At 39.7% G+C, this 23,329-nt stretch overlaps 1 protein-coding gene across 3 annotated transcripts in view; it reads right to left on the reverse strand.

Moving 5' to 3' along the window:
• Positions 1-23,329, reverse strand: part of dmd (dystrophin) — a 518,793-nt gene that overhangs the window by 404,259 nt on the left and 91,205 nt on the right. For all 3 annotated transcript variants that reach the window (XM_061904726.1, XM_061904725.1, XM_061904723.1), the window contains exons 2-4: positions 9,826-9,887; positions 113-205; positions 1-2 (exon numbers count right to left, since the gene is read on the reverse strand). The exon at positions 1-2 is cut by the window's left edge and continues 79 nt beyond it. In XM_061904726.1, coding sequence (XP_061760710.1) covers positions 1-2; positions 113-205; positions 9,826-9,887 — 157 coding nt within the window. The remainder of the gene's footprint in view (positions 3-112; positions 206-9,825; positions 9,888-23,329) is intronic.

The following is a 23,329-nucleotide window of genomic DNA, read 5'->3' on the forward strand; positions in this document are numbered from 1 at the left end:
ACCTGCAAACACAAACACACACACACACACACACACACACACACACACAGTTATTGGACCATCAAACAAATAATGATATATCCCGCACAGATTTTTCAATAGGAAATCATACCAGCTCATGCCCTGCTAGACCCTGCAACAGTTCCAACAAGCGTCGTCCATCACACAGGTCTGAGAATAGATCCTCCACAGGTGGCTTTCCTGTCTATAAAACACACATAATATCAAGAGAAATTAAAACATATCTCATCTAGAAATGCGTGGCTGCATTGTACACTACCTCCAATTGTTTGTGATACTGTATGAAAGGCATACAATGGGGACAGTGAGTATTTAAGTAGCTACCAAGCAGAACGCATTGTGATGCCCACAGAGCCATAATGTGTCCATAAAACGCATGCAAATGAGCCATGTCCCCTTTAAAAAAAGTACTCCAAATGTCAACATTTATATTCACATTGATAGTCTAGGCAACACCAGGAGAAAAGGTGGGTGAAGTGTCTTACCCAAGGACACAATGTCATGAATTCATAAATTAAATTAAATTTTTGTAATTCTCCATATCATACTTGCCAACCCTCTCGGATTTTCCGGGAGACTCCCCGGAATTCAGCGCCTCTCTCGAAAACCTCTCAAAAGAAATGTTCTCCCGAAAATCTCCCGAAATTCAGCAGGAGCTGGAGGCCACGCCCCCCCCAGCTCAAACATACACAGTTCGAAGCTTGAAAAGGAGGATTGCAGGCAGATCTGACGGCATTTAAAGTCATTTTTAAAAACGACTGCTAATCCTCCTCCTTTTCGACTGGACGACCGCGGAGAATTAAAGTAAGAACACTCCGGAGGCAGAAGTTCATTAAGACGGAAACATGGCTGAGAGCCGGTGAGTCCGCCTCTCAGCCATGTTTCCGTCACACAGAGGAAGTCAAGTCCTCGGGAAGTGAAGAAATCCTTCAGGATAAACGTTTTGTTTGTCAAAAATCTTGCGTTCACAAGACCGAACCTGGCGAGGGCCAGCACTTCCAAGGGCGCAGCTAATCCAGGTGGGGCCCAAAACAGTACCCGCAGGTGGCGGGGGAGTGGAGCCACACGGCGGGAAAGGAAGGCAGGGATCCGGTCAGGTGAAAAAGCTGACTGGGAAGTCGAAAACCCAACGTCGAAGTTGATCATATCAGTGAGAAAGGCGCAAAGATCCAACAGTGTTTGGGGGTCATACACAAGCAGTGAGCTGAGAGAGACGAAAATAGACGCAACCAACAAAAACGAACAGAGCTGACAGCGAGAGACGGCAGGGCGAGGCACATACTGGCGCCTTCTTCTGGAAACTCAGAAGTGACCTTACTTTTTTTTTAGTAATCAGCAAGCACAGTACAGTTAGTAGAACAACTGTGTTTTTAATATTGTGTATTTGATAGGTGCCGTCTGAAATTCAACTATTTCTTTTATTTATATATATAATAATATAAATATATATAGCTAGAATTCACTGAAAGTTGAGTAATTTATACATATGTAACAGTATATATATGAAATACTCGAGTTGGTGAATTGGCTGTAAATATACACCCCTCCCCTCTTAACCACGCCCCCCGCCCCAACCACTCCCCCAAACCACGCCTCGACCCCAGCCATGACCACCACACCCACCTTTGATTCAGGGGCATACTTGCCAACCCTCCCGGATTTTCCGGGAGACTCCCGAAATTCAGCGCCTCTCCCGAAAACCTCCCGGGACAAACTTTCTCCCGAAAATCTCCCGAAATTCAGGTGAAACTGGAGGCCATGCCCCCTCTAACTCCATGCGGACCTGACTCCGCAATGTTGTGACCCTCTTAAACTGGACAACACTGCCATCTACTGTAGATAAAATAGAATAGAATAGAATAGAATAGAATGTACTTTATTGATCCCTCGGGGAAATTCAGCACCACAGTTCGCTCACAATAAACATTGATAATAATAAATAATATAATATATTATATATATATAATAAATGAATAATATAAATATATTTTACCGGATTCAGAGATCGCTCGCCAGTAGGCAAATGGCAGAACAAAGGTTACTCAAATAGTGAAGGGTAAGTGTTGTTGTTTTAGTAACCAGCAAGCACAGTACAGTTAGTAGAACATCTGTGTTTTTATTACTGTGTATTTGATAGGTGCCGTCGGAAATTAAACTATTTATTTTATTTATATACATAATACAAGCTAGAATATACTGAAAGTCAAGTATTTGATACAGTTCGTTTTTTTCCGTATTGGCCCTCTGAATAGGGGTCGTCACTCAGCATGAAAGGAATTACTCGCTGTGCACTTTTTGCTTGTTTTATTTGGTACTATTGCAGCAACAGTAGCAGCAGCAGCAACAGGTAATAACCTAAAAGTAAACATGAACACAACAAAACAATGTATCTATCTTGAATCATCATAATGTAAATAATAGACATGAATTAATCAACTGAACCATATTGTTGTCAACCATGATATGACATTATCAATCACTGTGATTTTAATCTAACTTATTAATTTTAGCATTACATTTTATTGTCACCATTAATTTACGCCATATAATGTTTTAAATGTGATCAGAATTATTTATAATGTCGCCGTGATTCATGGACAAGCATACTAAAAACAACATAAAACACAGGCGCTCTGTTTGAGCCACACATTACACATATAAGCAGAACTACATTAAAGAACTACAAATCCCATCAGCCAAACCAGGAAGTAAAGTGCCGGTATTTTCAAAATCAAACCGTACCGAAGAATAAAATAACCCTTCGAACACTCAAATTCAGCCGGACACACACAACGTGACAACACTCTAATACAACAGATTTCAATCCGCACATTACTGTGGTGGTACTCTTTAACTTAATAATTTCGCCAATGTCGTTCAAAAGCTAAAACGGTGAGTGTTTGCTCTGGCTGTCAAACAGCCAGCCAACCACACAACACGCGCCGCGGACTTATCGAACACACAACAAACAAAAAAGAAAGGAAGCGAGCCAGCATGGAATTTAAACAATTGTTCAGTTGATCCAACCAAGAAAAGCGGACATAAGATGATCTTACCAGACAGGTGACCAAACACGCTGTTTTTTACCAAACGAACAATGACGCCATTTTTAAAGCTACCCATGTAGTCACCTGATAGTGGTAGCCCCGCCCATCTTAAAATTCCCAAGCAAGTCCGCTATAAATACATATACACATGAAAAATACACATAGTAAATCCAACACACATATATATCTATATATATATATATATATATATATATATATATATATATATATAGATAGATATGAAATATATAGGAAAAACTCGAGTTGGTGAATTATACTCCTCCCCTCTTAACCACGCCCCCCGCCCCAACCACGCCTCTGGCCCACCCCCACCCCCGACCCCCCACACCCCGAAATCGGAGGTCTCAAGGTTGGCAAGTATGATGATACCTAATATTCTAAGAAATTACGTTTATTTGCCATAATGGAGGTGATTATTATTAGTTTAGATCATGGGTGTCAAACTCTGGCCCGCGGGCCAAATTTGGCCCGCCGTGTAATTTCATTTGGCCCTTAAAGCAATACCAAATTAACATTAGAGCTGGCCCGCCGGTATTATAACACCGCATTCACCGCTATTAATCATACTTGCCAACCCTCCCGATTTTCAGTGCCCCTCTCGAAAGTCTCCTGGGGCAACCATTCTCCCGAATTTCTCCCGATTTCCACACGGACAACAATATTGGGGGCGTGCCTGAAAGGCACTGCCTCTAGCGTCCTCTATAACCAGTCGTCACGTCCGTTTTTCCTCCATTCAAACAGCGTGCCGGCCCCTGTCACAGGATAAACGCGGCTTCTACACACACATAAGTGAATGCAACGCATACTTGGTCAACAGCCATTCCGATCACACGGAGGGTGGCCGCATAAAGAACTTTAACACTGTTACAAATATGCGCCACACTGTGAACCCACACCAAACAAGAATGACAAACATTTCGGGAGAACAACCACACCGTAACAAAACATAAACACAACAGAACAGAAGGGAGGAGTATATTTACAGCTATCCATCCATCCATTCCTACCGCTTATTCCCTTTGGGGTCGCGGGGGGCGCTGGTGCCTATCTTAGCTACAATCGGGCGGAAGGCGTCGTACAGCCTGGACAAGTCGCCACCTCATCGCAGTATGTGTAGAAATCTTTATTTATAATTGAATCACTTGTTTATTTTTCAACAAGTTTTTAGTTATTTTTATATCTTTTTTTCCAACTAGTTCAATATTTTGCACTGTTATACAATTTAATAAATCAGAAACTGATGACATAGTGCTGTATTTTACTGCTTTATCTTTTTATTTTCAACCAAAAATGCTTTGGTCCGATTAGGTGGTACTTGAATTAAAAAAATGTTCACAGGGGGTACATCTCTGAAAAAAGGTTGAGAACCACTGCTCTAAAAGCCCTAGATGTTATTGTCACATATGCATGTACAGTAGAAGGCAGTATTGTCCTGTTTAAGAGTGTCACAACATTGCTGTTTCCGGCAGATGAACTGCTTTACGGTAGACAAAAAAGTGACTGCTGTTGTTGTGTGTTGTTGCCGCGCTGGGAGGACGTTAATGAGACTGCCTAACAATAAACCCACATAAGAAACCAAAAACTCGTCCTCGATCATTTTACAGTTGTAAGGTAATTGGGCAGGCACTCTGTTTATATTGTGGGAAAGCGGACGTGAAAACAGGCTGTTGACACGTCACTTGGGTCCGCATGGGGCTGGAGGGGACGTGGCCTCCAGCTCCGCCTGAATTTCGGGAGATTTTCGGTAGAGGCGGTAGGGTTGGCAAGTATGCCTACAACTACACGCTATTGTATGGTTTGCACACACTATTTAGCATGGGTTATATGGGATCTTAGTAGATCAGGCCGCTAATGCGTATGAGGTGTGCTAATAAGCAGTGTTAAGACGTCATCCACTGTACAGAGTTGTGACACCGTGCTCCAGAGATCAACATGCTTGCTAGCTTGTAGGCTACTGTATGTCCGTTGTGGAATTATATTCAAATTTCGCCTGGAGATTATAAATATTTAATTTGCAACGAGTTTAGAGTGCTTAGCATGTGAGGGTGGATTAAGGAGTCTTCCTTCAATGCTTGTAATCTAATATCACGCTCAGCATTTATGTGGAGCAAAATAATGATAAGAAGCGACCAGCGGTACTGAAGAAAAACTACTGAGCTATACCCAGTTCAAATGAGGGCAAGAGATAAGAATTGAAGAATCCATGTCTCTGTGGCAGCATCACAAAAAGTTATTAACATTTTTCTGCTGCGTCACAGCAGACATCCGTGATGCTTTCAAACGCCACCTAACAAAGTACGAAACAACGCCTCAAGAAAAAGCATTATCTAATAAGTGAGCATGTCGAGACAGAAATGACATGCTGCTATGTAAATAAGCTAAAACTATTTCCATTTGTTTAATAAAAAAAATGTGTCGACTTGTTCTTTATACAAACCCTGTTTCCATACGAGTTGGGGAATTGTGTTAGATGTAATTATAAACGGAATACAATGATTTGCAAATCATTTTCAACCCATATTATGCTACAAAGACAACATATTTGATGTTCAAACTAATAAACATTTTTTTTTTGCAAATAATCATTAACTTTAGAATTTGATGCCAGCAACACGTGACAAAGAAGTTGGGAAAGGTGGCAAATAAATACTGATAAAGTTGAGGAATGCTCATCAAACACTTATTTGGAACATCCCACAGGTGTGCAGACTAATTGGGAACAGGTGGGTGCCATGATTGGGTATAAAAGCAGCTTCCATGAAATGCTAAGTAATTCACAAACAAGGATGGGGCGAGGGTCACCAATTTGTAAGCAAATTGTCGAACAGTTTTAGAACATTTCTCAACGAGCTATTGCAAGGAATTTAGGGATTTTACCATCTACAGTCCATAAAATCATCAAAAGGTTCAGAGAATCTAGAGAAATCACTAGACGTAAGCGATGATATTACGGACCTTTGACCCCTCAGGCGCTACTGCATCAAAAACCGACATCAGTGTGCAAAGGATATCACCACATGGGCTCAGGAACACTTCAGAAAACCCCGGTCACTCGATACAGTTTGTCGCTACATCTGTAAGTGCAAGTTAAAACTCTGCTATGCAAAGCAACATCCATTTATCAACAACACCAAAGAACGCCGTTGGCTTCGCTGGGCCTGAGCTCATCTAAGGTGGACTGATACAAAGTGGAAAAGTGTTCTGTGGTCTGACCGGTCCACATTTCCAATTATATTTGGAAAATGTGGACGTGGTGTCCTCCGGAACAAAGAGGAAAATAACCATCCGGATTGTTATAGGTGCAAATTCAAAAGCCAGCATCTGTGATGGTATGGGGGTGTATTAGTGCCCAAGGCATGGGTAACTTACACATCTGTGAAGGCACCATTAATGCTGAATGGTCCAAACAGGTTTTGGAGCAACATATGTTGTCATCCAAGCAATGTTATCATGGACGCCCCTGCTTATTTCAGCAAGACAATGCCAAGCCACGTGTTACAACAGCGTGGTTTCATGGTAAAAGAGTGCGGGTACTTTCCTGGCCCGCCTGCAGTCCAGACCTGTCTCTCATCGAAAATGTGTGGCGCATTATGAAGCGTAAAATACGACTGCGGAGACCCCGGACTGTTGAACGACTGAAGCTCTACATAAAACAAGAATGGGAAAGAATTCCACTTTCAAAGCTTCAAGAATTAGTTTCCTCAGTTCCCAAACGTTTATTGAGTGTTGTTAAAAGAAAAGGTGATGTAACACAGTGGTGAACATGCCCTTTCCCAACTACTTCAGCATGTGTTGCAGCCATGATATTCTAAGTTAATTATTTTTTGCAAAAAAAAACAACAAAGTTTATGAGTTTGAACATCAAATATGTTGTCTTTGTAGTGCATTCAAATGAATGTGGGTTGAAAAGGATTTGCAAATCATTGTATTCCGTTTATATTTACATCCAACACCATTTCCCAACTCATATGGAAACAGGGTTTGTATATACTTACAGTATAAACACATTGTAGGGCTCAACAAAAGACAAGACTGGCACATTCAGCTTAATTAATAGCAAAGACTACTTCCTGACACTTTTTCTTTGCCAAGAAAACAGTGTGTACGGACCCTGTGGCAACTGTCTGTCTGTATTGATGCATTTTAAACTGTCTTTTATGTGTGATCAGACGACATCACTCGAGCTTAGTTGCTTAACCTCAGACCGAGGGGAGGACAAAGTCAAAGGAGGGCATTGTAAACAAAAGAGGGGTTGCTGAGCTGGCCTGCAAGCAAGGCCACCGATTCAAAGTATCTTCCTAACCAACGACAGATCCATCTTCCAATAAACAAACTACAAGCCCCGTTTCCATAGCAGTTGGGAAATTGTGTTAGAGGTAAATATAAACCGGAATACAATGATTTGCAAATCCTTTTCAACCCATATTCAATTGAATGCACCACAAAGACAAGATATTTGATGTTCAAACTCATAAACTTTATTTTTTTGGGAAAATAATAACTAGCTTAGAATTTCATGGCTGCAACACGTGCCAAAGTAGTTGGGAAAGGGCATGTTCACCACTGTGTTACATCACCTTTTATTTTAACAACACTCAATAAACGTTTGGGAACTGAGGAATTGTTGAAGCTTTGAAAGTGGAATTCTTTCCCATTCTTGTTTTATGTAGAGCTTTAGTCATTCAACAGTCCGGGGTCTCCGCTGTCGTATTTTACGTTTCATAATGCGCCACACATTTTTGATGGGAGACATGTCTGAACTGCAGGCGGGCCAGGAAAGTACCCACACTCTTTTTTTATGAAGCGACGCTGTTGTAACACTTGTCTTGCTGAAATAAGCAGGGGCGTCCATGATAACGTTGCTTGGATGACAACATATGTTGCTCCAAAACCTGTATGGACATTTCAGCATTAATGGTGCCTTCACAGATGCGTAAGTTACCCATGCCTTGGGCACTAATACACCCCCATACCATCACAGATGCTGGCTGTTGAACTTTGCGCCTATAACAATCCAAATGGATATTTTCCTCTTTGTTTCCAAATATAATTTGAAATGTGGACTCGTCAGACCACAGACCACCTTTCCACTTTGCATCAGTCCATCTTAGGTGAGCTCGGGCCCAGCCAAACTGGCAGCGTTTCAGGATATTGTTGATAAATGGGTTTGGCTTTGCATAGCAGAGTTTTAACTTGCACTTACAGATGTAGCAAGCAAATGTAGTTACTGGCAGTGGTTTTATGAAGTGTTCCTGAGGCCATGGGGTGATATCCTTTACACACTGAAGTCGGTTTTTGATGCAGTACCGCCTGAGGGATCAAAAATCCATAACATCATCGCTTACATGCAGTGATTTCTCCAGATTCCTTGAACTTTTTGATGATTTTACGGACCGTAGATGGTAAAATCCCTAAATTCCTTGCAATAGCTCGTTGAGAAATATTGTTCTAAAACTGTTTGACAATTTGCTTACAAAGTGGTGACCCTCACCCCATCCTTGTTTGTGATATACTGAGCATTTCATGGAAGTTGCTTTTATATCCAATTATGGCACCCACCTGTTCCCAATTAGCCTGCACACCCGTGGGATGTTCCAAATAAGTGTTTGATGAGCATTCCTCAACTTTATCAGTATTTATTGCCACCTTTCCTAACTTCTTTGTCACGTGTTGCTGACATCAACCTCAAAAGTTAATGATTATTTGCAAAAAATAAAAAAGTTTATCAGTTTGAACATCAAATATGTTGTCTTTGTAGCATATTCAACTGAATATGGGTTGAAAATGATTTGCAAATCATTGTATTCCGTTTATATTTACATCTAACACAATTTCCCAACTCATATGGAAATAGGGTTTGTAAAATTACGGTTACCGAATAACAACTGGCTACCAAAGCTGTCAGGCTTTCCCCTGACAGTTTGTCTATGTTTTAGTTTCTTCCTCTGCATTTGTCTGTTTCCTCTGTGTTTAGTATCTCCTGTCTTTAGTTCCTGTCTAGTGATCTTATTTTGTCAGCTTCCTGTCTTGTTCCCTGAGTGCTGTGTTCCTCCTCAGCTGCAGCTGATTGGCACCTGGCCACACCTGTTGCCAATCAGCCCGCTCCTATTTGTACCTGCTTTGTCTTGTGTCAGTTGCTGGATCGTTGTATTGTCGTTGCCTCATGTCACTCTTGTCGTGCTACCTGTCATGTCGTTTTGTTACAGCTACTACCTGTCCTGCTACATTTTGTCCTGCTCGTCATAGCGGTAAGCTGTTTCGGTTAGCATTAGTTATTTCCAGTTTTTCTGTTTGCTATCCACTAGCTTCCATGCTAAAGTTCCTTTTTGTTTTCTAGCTTCCAGTGCTAGCTCCCTTAGTTTGTTATTCCGCCCATGTGCGTGCTTTTTGTTTGTTCTTGTTTAGTTTTATCAAATCATGTTTTCATATTATATGCCTGCCTCCGTCTCTGCATCTTGGGGTTCATCAACAAATAACTCTACCAAAAGCGCCTTATTGCAGTGAAACTTGCCAAGGGACATGTAACTAAATATTGACATTGCTGTATGTATACTTTTGACCCAGCAGATTTAAAAATTGTTAAAATGTCATCCTAATTTAATCTGGTATTCCGGAAGTGTGGCGAATATTGCGTTTTGTTCATTTTCACGTTTTAATTTGATACTGGCGTGTACAAAAAAAATAGGCTTTAGAAGACTGACAGTGCATGATCACAAAAGTACTCTATGTCCCTCACCTTAGACAACTGCGAGTTGACCCATTTTGTGAAAGTCTTCTTTTGCACATCTTCTCTTTCATCTGGGAGGTGAAAAAGAGCACAGATTTGCAATGAGAAAAACAATAGTAACACGGTTGCTACAACAAGATGCATGCGCACTTTGAAAGATATCAAATCAAACACCCACACACACACACACACACACACACACACACGCACACACACGCACACACATGCACACACAAAGTGATACTCGGCATGACACGACGCCTCTCCAGCCTTGCTATCTGTTAATTGCATTTTCATCTCATCAATCATCACTTGGCCACGACTGTCGCTGTCATCAACACCGGATGCTGCAAAACCCGCTGCTCTTCTGAATATTTTCTATGCTGTTTTAGTTCTATGACTCCATAATTTAACGCGGGGGCGTCCAATCTTTTTCCACTGAGGGCCGCACACGGAAAAGTTAAAGCATGCGGGGGCCATTTTGATATTTTTCACTTTCAAACCATAACAAAATATAATAAACAAATGGGTTGTACTTGTATAGCGCTTTTCTACCTTCAAGGTACTCAAAGCGCTTTGACACTACTTCCACATTTACCCATTCACACACACATTCACACACTGATGGAGGGAGCTGCCATGCAAGGGGCTAACCAGCACCCATCAGGAGCAAGGGTGAAGTGTCTCGCTCAGGACACAACGGACGTGACGAGGTTGGTACTAGGTGGGGATTGAACCAGGGACCTTCGGGTTGCGCGCGGCCACTCTCCCAATGCGCCACGCCGTCCCATAAATCCATAAATATCCATAAATGTATGGATATTTAAAATGTATTTTACCTTTAGGGGTTCCGGGGACCATAAAGGGTCTCAGTTATTAAAATGTAAAAATTAAGTCAATTTTTTATTATTATTTTTTATTTAACGCTTAGAGTAAATCTCCATATCAACTTTAAAAAAAAAAAAAAAAAGGTTTTATGGCTTTTCTTTAGTAAACATCTTTATTTTTTTAATAGTAAAACTGAAATATGCAGAATTTGGTAATTAGAGTCCTAAAAGATCAATAATGCAGGACACCATTGATTTTAATTCTTTATTATTTTTGAGTAATCACAGTGAAAACATAAATGAAATACCCATAAATATATCTGGGATCAAAAAGGTGCCCCACTCAAAAAGTGATACATTTTTATTAGTTTTTTTACTTTCAACACTTAAGTTCAAGATCAACTTCAGATAGATCTGTCGATTTTACGTTTTAACTATTATTTTGTTTGTTTTATGCTCTTTTGTCAAATAAAACTTTGTTTTTATATGATAACTGCACAATAGATTGGATTCGATAGTACTTTATTTATAAAATAGAAGATTAAAATAAAATAAAAAATAAAAAAATCGGTCTAGCATAGCTGGGTTGGTAGAGTGGCCATGCCAGCAACTTGAGGGTTGTAGGTTCGATTCCCGCTTCCGCCATCCTAGTCATTGCCGTCGTGTCGTTGGGCAAGACACTTTACCCAACTGTTCCCAGTGCCACCCACGCTGGTTTAAATGTAACTTAGATATTGGGTGTGACTATGTTAACTTGCTTTGAGTCACTTGAGAAAAGCGCTATATAAATATAATTCACTTCACTTCACTTCTAAGCCTGGGCTCTGGAGACGGGGTCCAGACTGAGGCCAAGGGGAAAAAAACAACAACAACTCATAGCCATAATACACATCCTTCTCACATGTGTGTAAGAGGGAAACATCAAACATCAAAGAACACAAAGGACATTAAAGACATTAAAGTAGCGGATACAACCAGCCACGTCTACATACAGCTATGAATAAAAAGTGGAGGGAGCATGGCATATATATGCAATATTTGCCACATAAAACATTTTAAAGTGAAATTTTCTGAACTAGTTGGAGCTTTGAAAATAATTCATTATAACATGGATTTTGTCATAATTTTTTGTTTTGAGCAATAGCAAAAAAATAATAAATAATTGACTGACTGAAACTTGTAATTAGTAGATTGCACTTTACAGTACATATTCCGTACAATTGACCACTAAATGGTAACACCCCAATAAGTTTTTCAACTTGTTTAAGTCGGGGTCCACGTTATTCAATTCATGGTAAAGATGGTTTTTACATGGTAATATAAAGACAAAAGAAAAAAAAACAGCCTGCATGGCAGCTTTGTGTCAACATTGCAACTTTTTCTCGTTAGATTTCACCTCATTCCAATATTTTTAATGTCATTTTTTATTTTTGTGATAGCATTTCCAGAATGTGTGGCGGGCCAATAAACAATTAGCTGCACTTTGGACATCCGGACATGCGGACTGGACACTGGCCGAGAGTGGAGTCGGCTGTCTTGGTTGCTTTGTTGGGTCTGCTCCTGTCTCTGGCCATGCTGCCTCCACCCCAGCGGACGATGGCGTGGAACACTGCAGAGGCCACCACAGTGTATATGTTTCTTTTACTTTTTATTCATAGCTGTATGTAGAAGTGTCTGCTTGTATCTGCTGTTTTAATGTCTATAATGTCCTATGTGTTTTTTGATGTTTGATGTTTCCCTCTTACACACATGTAAGAGGGATGTGTACTACGGCTATGAGTAGTTGTTGTTTTCCCTTGCCCTCAGTCTGCACCCCCACTCCAGGGCCCAGGCTAACACCGATTTTTTTATTTTATTTTAATCTTCTATTCCCCCCCTTGTATACCTGTATCTCATCTTTTTTTTTTAAGGGGCGCTGGAAGCCGGCAGACCCGTCAGCAATCCTGTTCTGTCTCCCTTTAATGTTTGTCTGATCTTGAATGGGATTGTGCTGAAAATTGTAATTTTCCTGAAGGAACTCTCCTGACGGAATAAATAAAGTACTATCTAATCTAATCCCTGATTTAATGCACAGTGGTTTACTACAGTGGACATCTATTCAAAAGCAGTTTTCTCCTAAAGTAGATGCATGAGTATTAGGGCCTAATCTAGCAATATTTTTATGCGTGTATAAAAACATGTGAAAACTTGATGGCATGTGTAAAGCTGATGCGCCAATCAAATGAGAAGAATAGCATAGAAAATATTTGCCCACCCAGATTTAGATTCAAGTTTCAAAAAGCTTTCCTGATAATTCTCCAGTTATATAGCAGTCATACAGAGACCTGGAAAAAACATCCTTCAGAAACAACCCACAATACCAAAATTTATATCTCTACATTTAAAAACAATCTGACTTAATATCACACCTCTCCCCCACCGGTTTCTTTGGAGTGAAAGTGGAGTCACCTTACATCGTGAAGCAGAAAACACTGCTCTTATTCCGACAAAGAACCTTGAGTTAGAATACCATCATCATACTCATAATCAGGAAATGTATTAGTTCCCGGGGGGGGAATTCGAGTTTTCAGCACAAGTCAAGACATGCAGTGCTGATGTCATGTGGGTGTTGACTAATGATGCTCATAATTGAACTTCTTTAATTAAAAATAGGCATTCACGCAGTGCGCCGGAATCCAATTGTTGGTCCCCTTGCACGAACATGTACAAACACACAAATCTGTGTCAAGTGTGACCAAACCTACTAATATGCATACAGTATACTTGACTGCTTTACATTTGGAAATAATAATATGTTCAAAGGGGAACATTATCACAATTTCAAAAGGGTTAAAAACAATAAAAATCAGTTCCCAGTGGCTTGTTGTAGTTTTTTAAGTTTTTTTCAAAATTTTACCGGTCTCGGAATATCCCTAAATAAAGCTTTAAAGTACCTTATTTTCGCTCTCTGCAAAGACACTGGCCATTTTCCTGTGACGTCACACAGTGCTGCCAATGTAAACAAACAATGGGAATACCACAGCAAGATATAGCGACATTAGCTCGGATTCAAACTCGGATTTCAGCGACTTAAGCGATTCAACAGATTACGCATGTATTGAAACATATGGTTGGAGTGTGAAAGTATTGAAGAAGAAACTGAAGCTATTGAGCGAATAGCTATTGACGCTATTCATAGCCATAGCATGGCTGAATAGCTGCGTTAGCATCGCCGGTAAAATGTGCGGACCAAACGATCAGGACTTTCGCATCTTTTGACACTGGAGCAACTTAAATCCGTCGATTGGTAAGTGTTTTTTTCGCATTAAATGTGGGTGGAAGGAAACGTAATATAGTTGCAAATGCATCTGCAGGTTATCCATACATCTGTGTACCATGTCTGCTTTAGCACCGCCGGTAAATAGCATGTTAGCGTCGATTAGCTGGCAGTCAACATCAACAAAACTCACCTTTGTGATTTCGTTGACTATCGTTGCAAATGCATCTGCAGGTTATCCATACATCTCTGTGCCATGTCTGCTTTAGCACCGCCAGTAAATAGCATGTTAGCATCGATTAGCGTAGCATGTTAGCATCGATTAGCTGGCAGTCAACATCAACAAAACTCACCTTTGTGATTTCGTTGACTATCGTTGCAAATGCATTTGCAGGTTATCCATACATCTCTGTGCCATGTCTGCCTTAGCATCGCCGGTAAAATGTGGAGACACTTTGGCACATTCAATGGGGGTCTGGCGGCAGACACTTTCGCATCTTGGGGCCAGTGGTGCAACTTGAATCCCTCCCTGTTAGTGTTGTTACACCCTCCGACAACACACCGACGAGGCATGATGTCTCCAAGGTTCCAAAAAATAGTAAAAAAAAAACGGAAAATAACAGAGCTGAGACCCGGTGTTTGTAATGTGTTGAAAATGAAAATGGCGGCTGTCGTCACATTCTGACGTCATCGCCTCCAGCGCGATAAACAGAAAGGCGTTAAATTCGCCAAAATTCACCCATTTAGAGTTCGGAAATCGGTTAAAAAAATATATGGTCTTTTTCCTGCACCATCAAGGTATATATTGACGCTTACATAGGTCTGGTGATAATGTTCCCCTTTAACTGTGGACGATGTCTATGAAATAAATAATGACCTATAGTACAAACCCCGTTTCGATATGAGTTGGGAAATTGTGTTGGATGTAAATATAAACGGAATACAATGATTTGCAAATCCTTTTCAACCCATATTCAATTGAATGCACCACGGGTGATGGGTCAAATGCAGAGAATAATTTCGCCACATTTAGTGTGTGTGTGACAATCATTGGTACTTTAACTTTAACTTTTAACTTTATGAGGCGCGCTGCCGATGAATGGTCTATTTTCAATCTTTTCATTATATAGATTTTTGAGCCCCGTGTGTAATGTTATATATTTTCAATGGAACATATAAAATGTTGTTTACTTGAGTCATATTGCCATAATATTGCAGCCTCCACTTATCTCTTATGTTTGACTGCCATCTACTAGTCACACTTATCATCACACCATGTACCAAATAAAATAGCTTTGATGTCGGTAAGCCAAACCAGAATTATTCCTAACATTAGGCGCACCGGGTTATAAGATGCACTGTTGAGTTTTAAGGAGAAAAAAAATGATTATAAGTGCGCCTCATAGTTCGGAAAATACGGCAACTATGTGGGTGTTAGTCGGCCATAACATGTTTATGTTTTAACTATGAAAAAATATGAGTCATAATCAATCGCTGACATTTGTTTACCATGGTCAAGCTTGGAACCAATTGGCCACAATAAACGAGGGGCATACTTTCATCTGGTGTTAAATGTCAGTTATATGTGGCGTACACGACATTATACCGATGCATCGCCCCAGAATGCATTTCAATTAGAGCGACTTCGGCGGCGGCGATGACCAAGAAGAACGCGGAGTTGGAATAGAATTACAACACTTTATGTACATATTTATATAATATTTACATATCTATATAATATGTAAGTACAAGCTCCATTCACAGACAGAGTCCCATTGCTTTTATGAGTGGTCGAGCGAGTCAAAAGTCGGGGAAAAAAATAAAATAAAAAAATATATATATTCATTTTTTTATTTATTAATTTTTTAAATGTGTGGCGGCCGTAATTTTTTTGTGGCGGGCCGCCATAAATAAATGAATGTGTGGGAAACCCTGCCCTTATTTGAGATATTTAATGTTACTTAGATTTCAGTTTTTGCAGAGTAGAAAAATGGATGGATGGATGGAGGGCAAACGAGTGATCATCCTCTTTGATCCGCGTGGCATCAGAGCAACTGTGGTGTTTGTCACAAGTTGGGCATTAGTTGCCTGGCAACGGTCATGAAAATACGCCACGGATGAAATCATGACAGCAAAATGCAATCAGATGGGTTGTTACCGGGAAATGTGCTGGGGGTAAAAGGGATGGAGGGAATCATGGTATGTTAGAAAGACCAGGCACCATGGGCTTACTCAACCTAAATGGAAAGCACACATTTTAATTCCAATTTACCAAAAAGATCAATCCAGCGACCCCCTGAAAAGAGGTCCGCAACAACCAATTAAGAGTCCCTTGTATTGAACATAGAATGGATGGTAGCATGTCCAAAATAGGGATTTAATTATTACAAGTATTAATGATAAACCGGGTAAACTTTCCAACAGTCAGTATTAAAGGGGAACATTATCACAATTTCAAAAGGGTTAAAAACAATAAAAATCAGTTCCCAGTGGCTTGTTTTATTTTTCTAATTTTTTTTCAAAATTTTACACCTCCCGGAATATCCCTAAAAAAACCTTTAAAGTTCTTGATTTTCGCTATTTGCGATGCGACTGTCCATACAGGGCTGCCAATACAAACAACATGGCGGTTACCACAGCAAGATATAGCGACATTAGCTCGGATTCAGACTCGGATTTCAGCGGCTTAAGCGATTCAACAGATTACGCACGTATTGAAACAGATGGTCGGAGTATGGAGGCTGATAGCGAAAACGAAAATGAAGAAATTGAAGCTATTGAGCAAATAGCTATTGACGCTATTCGGCCATAGCATGGGTGTACCTAATGAAGTGGCGCATAGCATGGCTGCCTTATTAGCATCGCCGGTAAAATGTGCAGACCAAACAATCAGGACTTTCGCATCTTGTGACACTGGAGCAACTTAAATCCGTCGATTGGTAAGTGTTTGTTTCGCATTAAATGTGGGTATCTAGTTTCAAATGTACATACAGCTAGCGTAAATAGCATGTTAGCATCGATTAGCGTAGCATGTTAGCATCGATTAGCTGGCAGTCATGCCGCGACCAAATATGTCTGATTAGCACATAAGTCAACAACATCAACAAAACTCACCTTTGTGATTTTGTTGACTTAATCGTTGCAAATGCATCTGCAGGTTATCCATACATTTCTGTGCCACGTCTGCCTTTGCATCGCCGGTAAAATGTGCAGACACTCTGGCACAATCAATGGGGGTCTGGCGGCAGATTTCTTGCCAGTGGTGCAACTTGAATCCCTCCCTGTTAGTGTTGTTACACCCTCCGACAACACACCGACGAGGCATGATGTCTCCAAAGTTCCAAAAAATAGTCGAAAAAACGGGAAATAACAGAGCTGAGACCCGGTGTTTGTAATGTGAAAATGAAAATGGCGGGTGTATTACCTCGGTGACGTCACATTCTGACGTCATCGCTAAAAGACCGATAAACAGAAAGTCGTTTAATTTGCCAAAATTCACCCATTTAGAGTTCGGAAATCGGTTAAAAAAATACATGGTCTTTTTTCTGCAACATCAAGGTATATATTGACACTTGCATAGGTTTGGTGATAATGTTCCCCTTTAAGGTTTCCAACTTTAATTAGCATCAAACGGTGATTGATCCCCGCATCAGTGCGCAGGCTGGCACAAACATCGTGACGCGTTAACCTATTTCCTCATTACAAACGGCATACCCCAATCTAAACGCAGTGAGGTCTGAGCTTTTTAACTGTGCACATTAGGGATGGACAATATGGCCTGAAATTATTTATTGCCTCCTCCTGCAATATACAGTTTATATCATGATATCGTTTTTGCTATGTAAATGATAATAGAATGATTTAAAGATGGGTTACAAAGGCCCCTAATTTGGCTGCTGATATATACGTTGCATCATTTACCGTTGTATTGTTTTTTTTCTTCCAAAAATTGTGTTAATCTACTTGTTAATTTACTGTTAATAGTTGGTTCCTTTTTCTGGTAACATGTTTCTATCTACAATTCTGTTGAAATGTAATTATCAATTGATTTTCTGTTGTTTTGATACTTCACATTAGTTTTGGGTGGGCATCATTCCAATAAGTAGTTACAGGGGCAGTATCGGTCATACCATACCAATGTTTATACTTGATCAAGATTAATGAATGACACCATTTTCTATAACAATTAAAATCCTATCATTGAATCTCAGTAAAACAAAAATAATGCTATTTGGTAACAGTAGAAAAGAAAGTCAAACACAAATACAAATAGACGGAATAGAAATTGAAAGAGTAAATGAAACCAAATTTCTAGGTATAATGATTGATGATAAATTGAACTGGAAATCTCATGTAAAAAATATACAACATAAAGTAGCAAGAAATACGTCAATAATGAATAAAGACAAATATGTTCTAGACAAAAAAATCCCTTTATATTCTCTACTGCTCACTAGTGTTACCATATCTGCGTTACTGTGTAGAAATATGGGGAAATAATTACAAAAGTACACTTCATTCACTAACAGTGTTCCAAAAAGATCAGTTAGAATAATACATAATGTTGGATATAGAGAACATCATCTCCTGATGATTGAGGGAACCCCTCATGAAACAGTTCTGTAGAGATTAAGTAGTCTTGTGAATTTTCCCACACCTACATACACATATATATATATATATATATATATACACACATATATACACATATATATACATATATATACATATATATATATATACACATATATACACATATATATATATATATATATATATATATATACATACATACATACATACATACATATATATATATATATATATATACACACACACACACACACCACATTTTTCGGGGTATAAGTCGCTTCGGAGTATAAGTCACACCTGCCGAAAATGCATAATAAAGAAGGAAAAAAAACATATTTAAGTCGCACTGGAGTATAAGTCGCATTTTTGGAGGAAATTTGTTTGATAAAAGCCAACACCGAGAAAAGACATTTGAAAGGCACTTTAAAATAATTAATGAATAGTGAACAACAGGCTGAATAAGTGTACGTTATATGACGCATAAATAACCAACTGAGAAGGTGCCTGGTATGTTGACATAACATATTATGGTAAGAGTCATTCAAATAACTATAACATATAGAACATGCTATACGTTTACCAAACAATCTGTCACTCTTAATCGATAAATCCGATGAAATCTTAAATGTCTAGTCTCTTACGTGAATGAGCTAAATAATATTATTCTATATTTTACGATAATGTGTTAATAATTTCACACATAAGTCGCTCAAGTATAAGTCGCACCCACGGCCAAACTATGAAAAAAACTGTGACTTATAGTTCGAAAAATACGGTATACATATATACATATACATACATACACATATATATATATATATATACATATATATATATATATATATATATATATATATATATATATATATATATATATATATATATATATATATATATATATATATATATATATATATATATATATATATATATATATATACATATATATATGTGTGTGTATGTATGTATATATATTAGTACTGTGATGATGCATGTAAATGATATGCCGACAAAGACTGGTAAAGGGGAATGCAAAACAAGACAGGTTGCACCAAATAGTTGATAAATGTGTCATGCATTTACATATTATTTTAATCAGAGCTTGGAACATGCACAAAAATACACATGACAACCACAGTGTTACATGCACATTTACACATACAGCTATTTAAGAGGATTGATACTCTCCAAGCTTCCACCTGTTCCAGATTAACCCATTACACTCCTTTGGCAGTAAGGGATTAACCTTACTGCCAAGTCTGTGCAAACAAACCCCCATATGGATAGAATGACAAAGCATTTGTGTGACTTACAAAAAAGACCGCCTGTGTCACATGATTGTGAACTACGTAGTACCATCCACAATACTACTGGTATCATTTTTGATCCTGTACAAAAATGGCACATGTGTTTGCATTGTGGAGGCACATTAGCCGCTTGCCTGCAAGCAAGAATGTAGAAAGTAGTAAGCCACAGCCACGGAAGAGCAAGCGGTAAATAAATTAATTTACATACTGTAACACTTCCACAACAACACAGGGGAAGGCTTAGGAAGATGTTGAACAACCTGTCTATGTCAAACAACTTATCAAGTGCCCGCTTAAATTGACGTTGACATACATGTATGGCGTCACATTAGTTGCAAAGATCCAAGCGCATATAAACTGTTATCGCACGCTGATTCTCCACTTCAACTAATTTCCAAACGGTTCAATTTGTTATAAATGTCCGAGTATTGTATGTATATTAGAGATGCGCGGTTTGCGGTCTCATCCGTGGAGTCCGCGGATAAACCGCGGGTCGGGCGGGTGACATGACGAAAAAATAGATTTTAATTAGATTCGGGCGGGTGGCGGTTGAACCATTCGGAAATATTTGATATACATGGTTCTGGGATCGGTATTCTTTACCATTCAAAGAGCCATTTAGGACCCGTGTCACAAAGCGAAGAAGACAATAGGAGATGCAAACATTCTCTAGAATGACTGCCGGCAGTCACCCACTTAATAAGAATTAGGGCGTGCAATGAAGCCATTGGCTTTGTCGCCCTCTATATGTACGATCTGCTTGTCAGTCCAGCAACATGTTGTGTGTGGCTTCCGCAGACACATGCACACGACTGCAAGGCATACTGGGTGACACAAAGTACACTAATGGTTGTGATATAAACAATTTTAACACTCTTAGTAATATGCGCCACACCAAACAAGAATGACAAACACATTTCGGGAGAACATCCTCCCAGTAACACAACATAAAGGCAACACAACAAATACCCAGAATCCTTTGCATCCATGACAATTCCTGACTATTTTATAGACCCCGCTAGCAGCAATTTAGTGTTGCCAATCAACCTATCCCCAGGTGCATGTCTTTGGAAGTGGGAGGAAGCCAGATCCCGAGCCTGAATTTGAACCCAGGACTGCAGGACCTTTGTATTGTGAGGCAGACGCACTAACCCCTCTGCCACCGTGAAGCCCAAATATTTTAAATGTATTTCCGTGAGAGCCAGATAATATTTTTTGACACTGAATACAACTAAATGCATACATTTTTAATCAATAACTACATTTTTAGAGTACAAGTCTTTTATTATTTTTAATATTTTTATTCTGAAGCTAACAAATAAATAAAATACTTCTTACCAATAATGCGACTTCTTTAACAAGTGCGGTAGGAAATGGATGGATGGATTAAAATGCATGAGAATGTTTTATATTTTGAACGTTATTTTTAACACTGTGATTACCAGCAAAATTATTAATTACTTATTGTGTTAAGCAATGTCAGCTAAGATTTATCTGAAAGCCAGATGCAGTCATCAAAAGAGCCACATCTGGCTCTAAAGCCATAGGTTCCCTACCCCTGCTCTAAAGGGTGTCACGCGCAATAACAGTTTTTATGCGCTTGAATTTTTGGCACTCATGTGACGCCATATACATGCTCCACCATGTATGTCTTTTGTCACGCTTTTGTCAATGTAAGAGCAAAAGGGGTCGTCAATGATGTTTATCGGTTTTCAATGTGAGTGAGTCCCTGGCCAATTCAAAGGCTCCCCAATTTATAAATGATAAATAAATAAATACATGGGTTGTACTTGTATAGCGCTTTTCTACCTTCAAGGTACTCAAAGCGCTTTGACACTACTTCCACATTTACCCATTCACACACACATTCACACACTGATGGAGGGAGCTAACCAGCACCCATCAGGAGCAAGGGTGAAGTGTCTTGCTCAGGACACAACAGACGTGACGAGGTTGGTACTCGGTGGGGATTGAACCAGGGACCCTCGGGTTGCGCACGGCCACTCATTCACTGCGCCAAACATGATTTAATCTTTAAATACTAAAACAAGAACAAAACCAAAAGGGTACACACAAAAAGCGCGCACGAGGCGGATAACAAACTTGGCTATGAACAAACAAACTTGGAAGCAGAGAACAAAATACAGAAAGCTACAAACCGCTACCAAACATAGCTTACCGCAACGCTGCATTGACACGACAGGTAGCTACGACAATAAACCAGCACAGACCGGATGGGAAGGCAGGTTCAAATAGCAGCTGGCTGATTGACACCAGGTGAGGCCAGTTGCCAATCAGCCACAGCTGAGGGGACAACAGCGCCCAGGGAGAAACACAGGAAACAAGACAAAATAAGAGCGCTGACAGGAAATACTACACACACACACACGGAGGAAACAAAGACAAATGCAGAGGAAAAAAACTAAAACATAGCCAAACTGTCAGGGACAAGCCTGACAAAAATATTTTCAAGTGCTGTAAAACACAAGAGCTAGCATGAGCAACTAACAATGCAACCTGCAACCAGATTGCTGTGGTGCCACACGTTTCTTTTTGTGTTGATCTCTTGTATTTGAAACACCAAAATAATCTTAACACAGGGGGGGGATAACAGGCCATGAAACTTATGTAGGGTATGTACAGAGTCAGTTACCAAAACCCTCATTTGAAGAGGCAAAAAGTGACCCCTTTTTTAAGACTTATTTTCCCTCTGCAGCGCTTCAGCATTCCCAGGAGAGATGTGCTTCCTGGTTTTCACTTCTTCCAACCCTAATTGGCTTGAAAGATCAGAAAGGATATGTGGAGGGGTGGAGCTCAACAAAAAGTTCAAGTCCCATCACTTGGCAGCAGGGTGCGGACACAAATCACACTAAAACATCCTCCTATCTGTAAGCACACCATGGAGGCCTTTCACCCCATTACTGCCTTTCAGGACGGGACAGCTAGACTCCTGAAACCGAAAGGCAAAGGGAAGTTAAATCTACGTTTACTGTAGACTTGAACCTACGGTAAATCTACGGTTTTACAGTAAAACCTCTTTAAGATGACAACCCCCAGACTGACCACAGTGTCGACGTACCGTATTTCCATGAATTGCCACCGGGTATATAGTATGCGCCTGCCTCGAATTACTACTCGTTTTGCAAAATAATTAGTGCGTGCTTAGCATTACCGCCGACTCAGGATTAACGCTGGGTCAAACCCGTTTCCAAAAATATTATTTTTATTAGGAAACTCGTTTCGCAAAATAACTAGCATATGCCTACAATTTCCACCGGGTCAAACTCGTCACGTGACGAGTGACACTTCACCTGTCATCATTTTCAAAATGGAGAAGGCTGATTTCAATCATTTGAAATCGCATGAAGGGAAGAAGGTTAAGAGCTATTCCGTAGGATTTAAGGTCCAAGCTATTGAATATGCTAGAAAGAACAGTAAGCAGCTATGTTTTATCAATATACCATAGCTGCGTGTGTCAAATATGAGTCATTAAATGACTCCCGCCTCCCGGTGGTAGAGGGGGCTAGTGA

This window comes from Nerophis ophidion, linkage group LG06 (assembly GCF_033978795.1).
Source record: "Nerophis ophidion isolate RoL-2023_Sa linkage group LG06, RoL_Noph_v1.0, whole genome shotgun sequence".
NCBI lineage: Eukaryota > Metazoa > Chordata > Actinopteri > Syngnathiformes > Syngnathidae > Nerophis > Nerophis ophidion.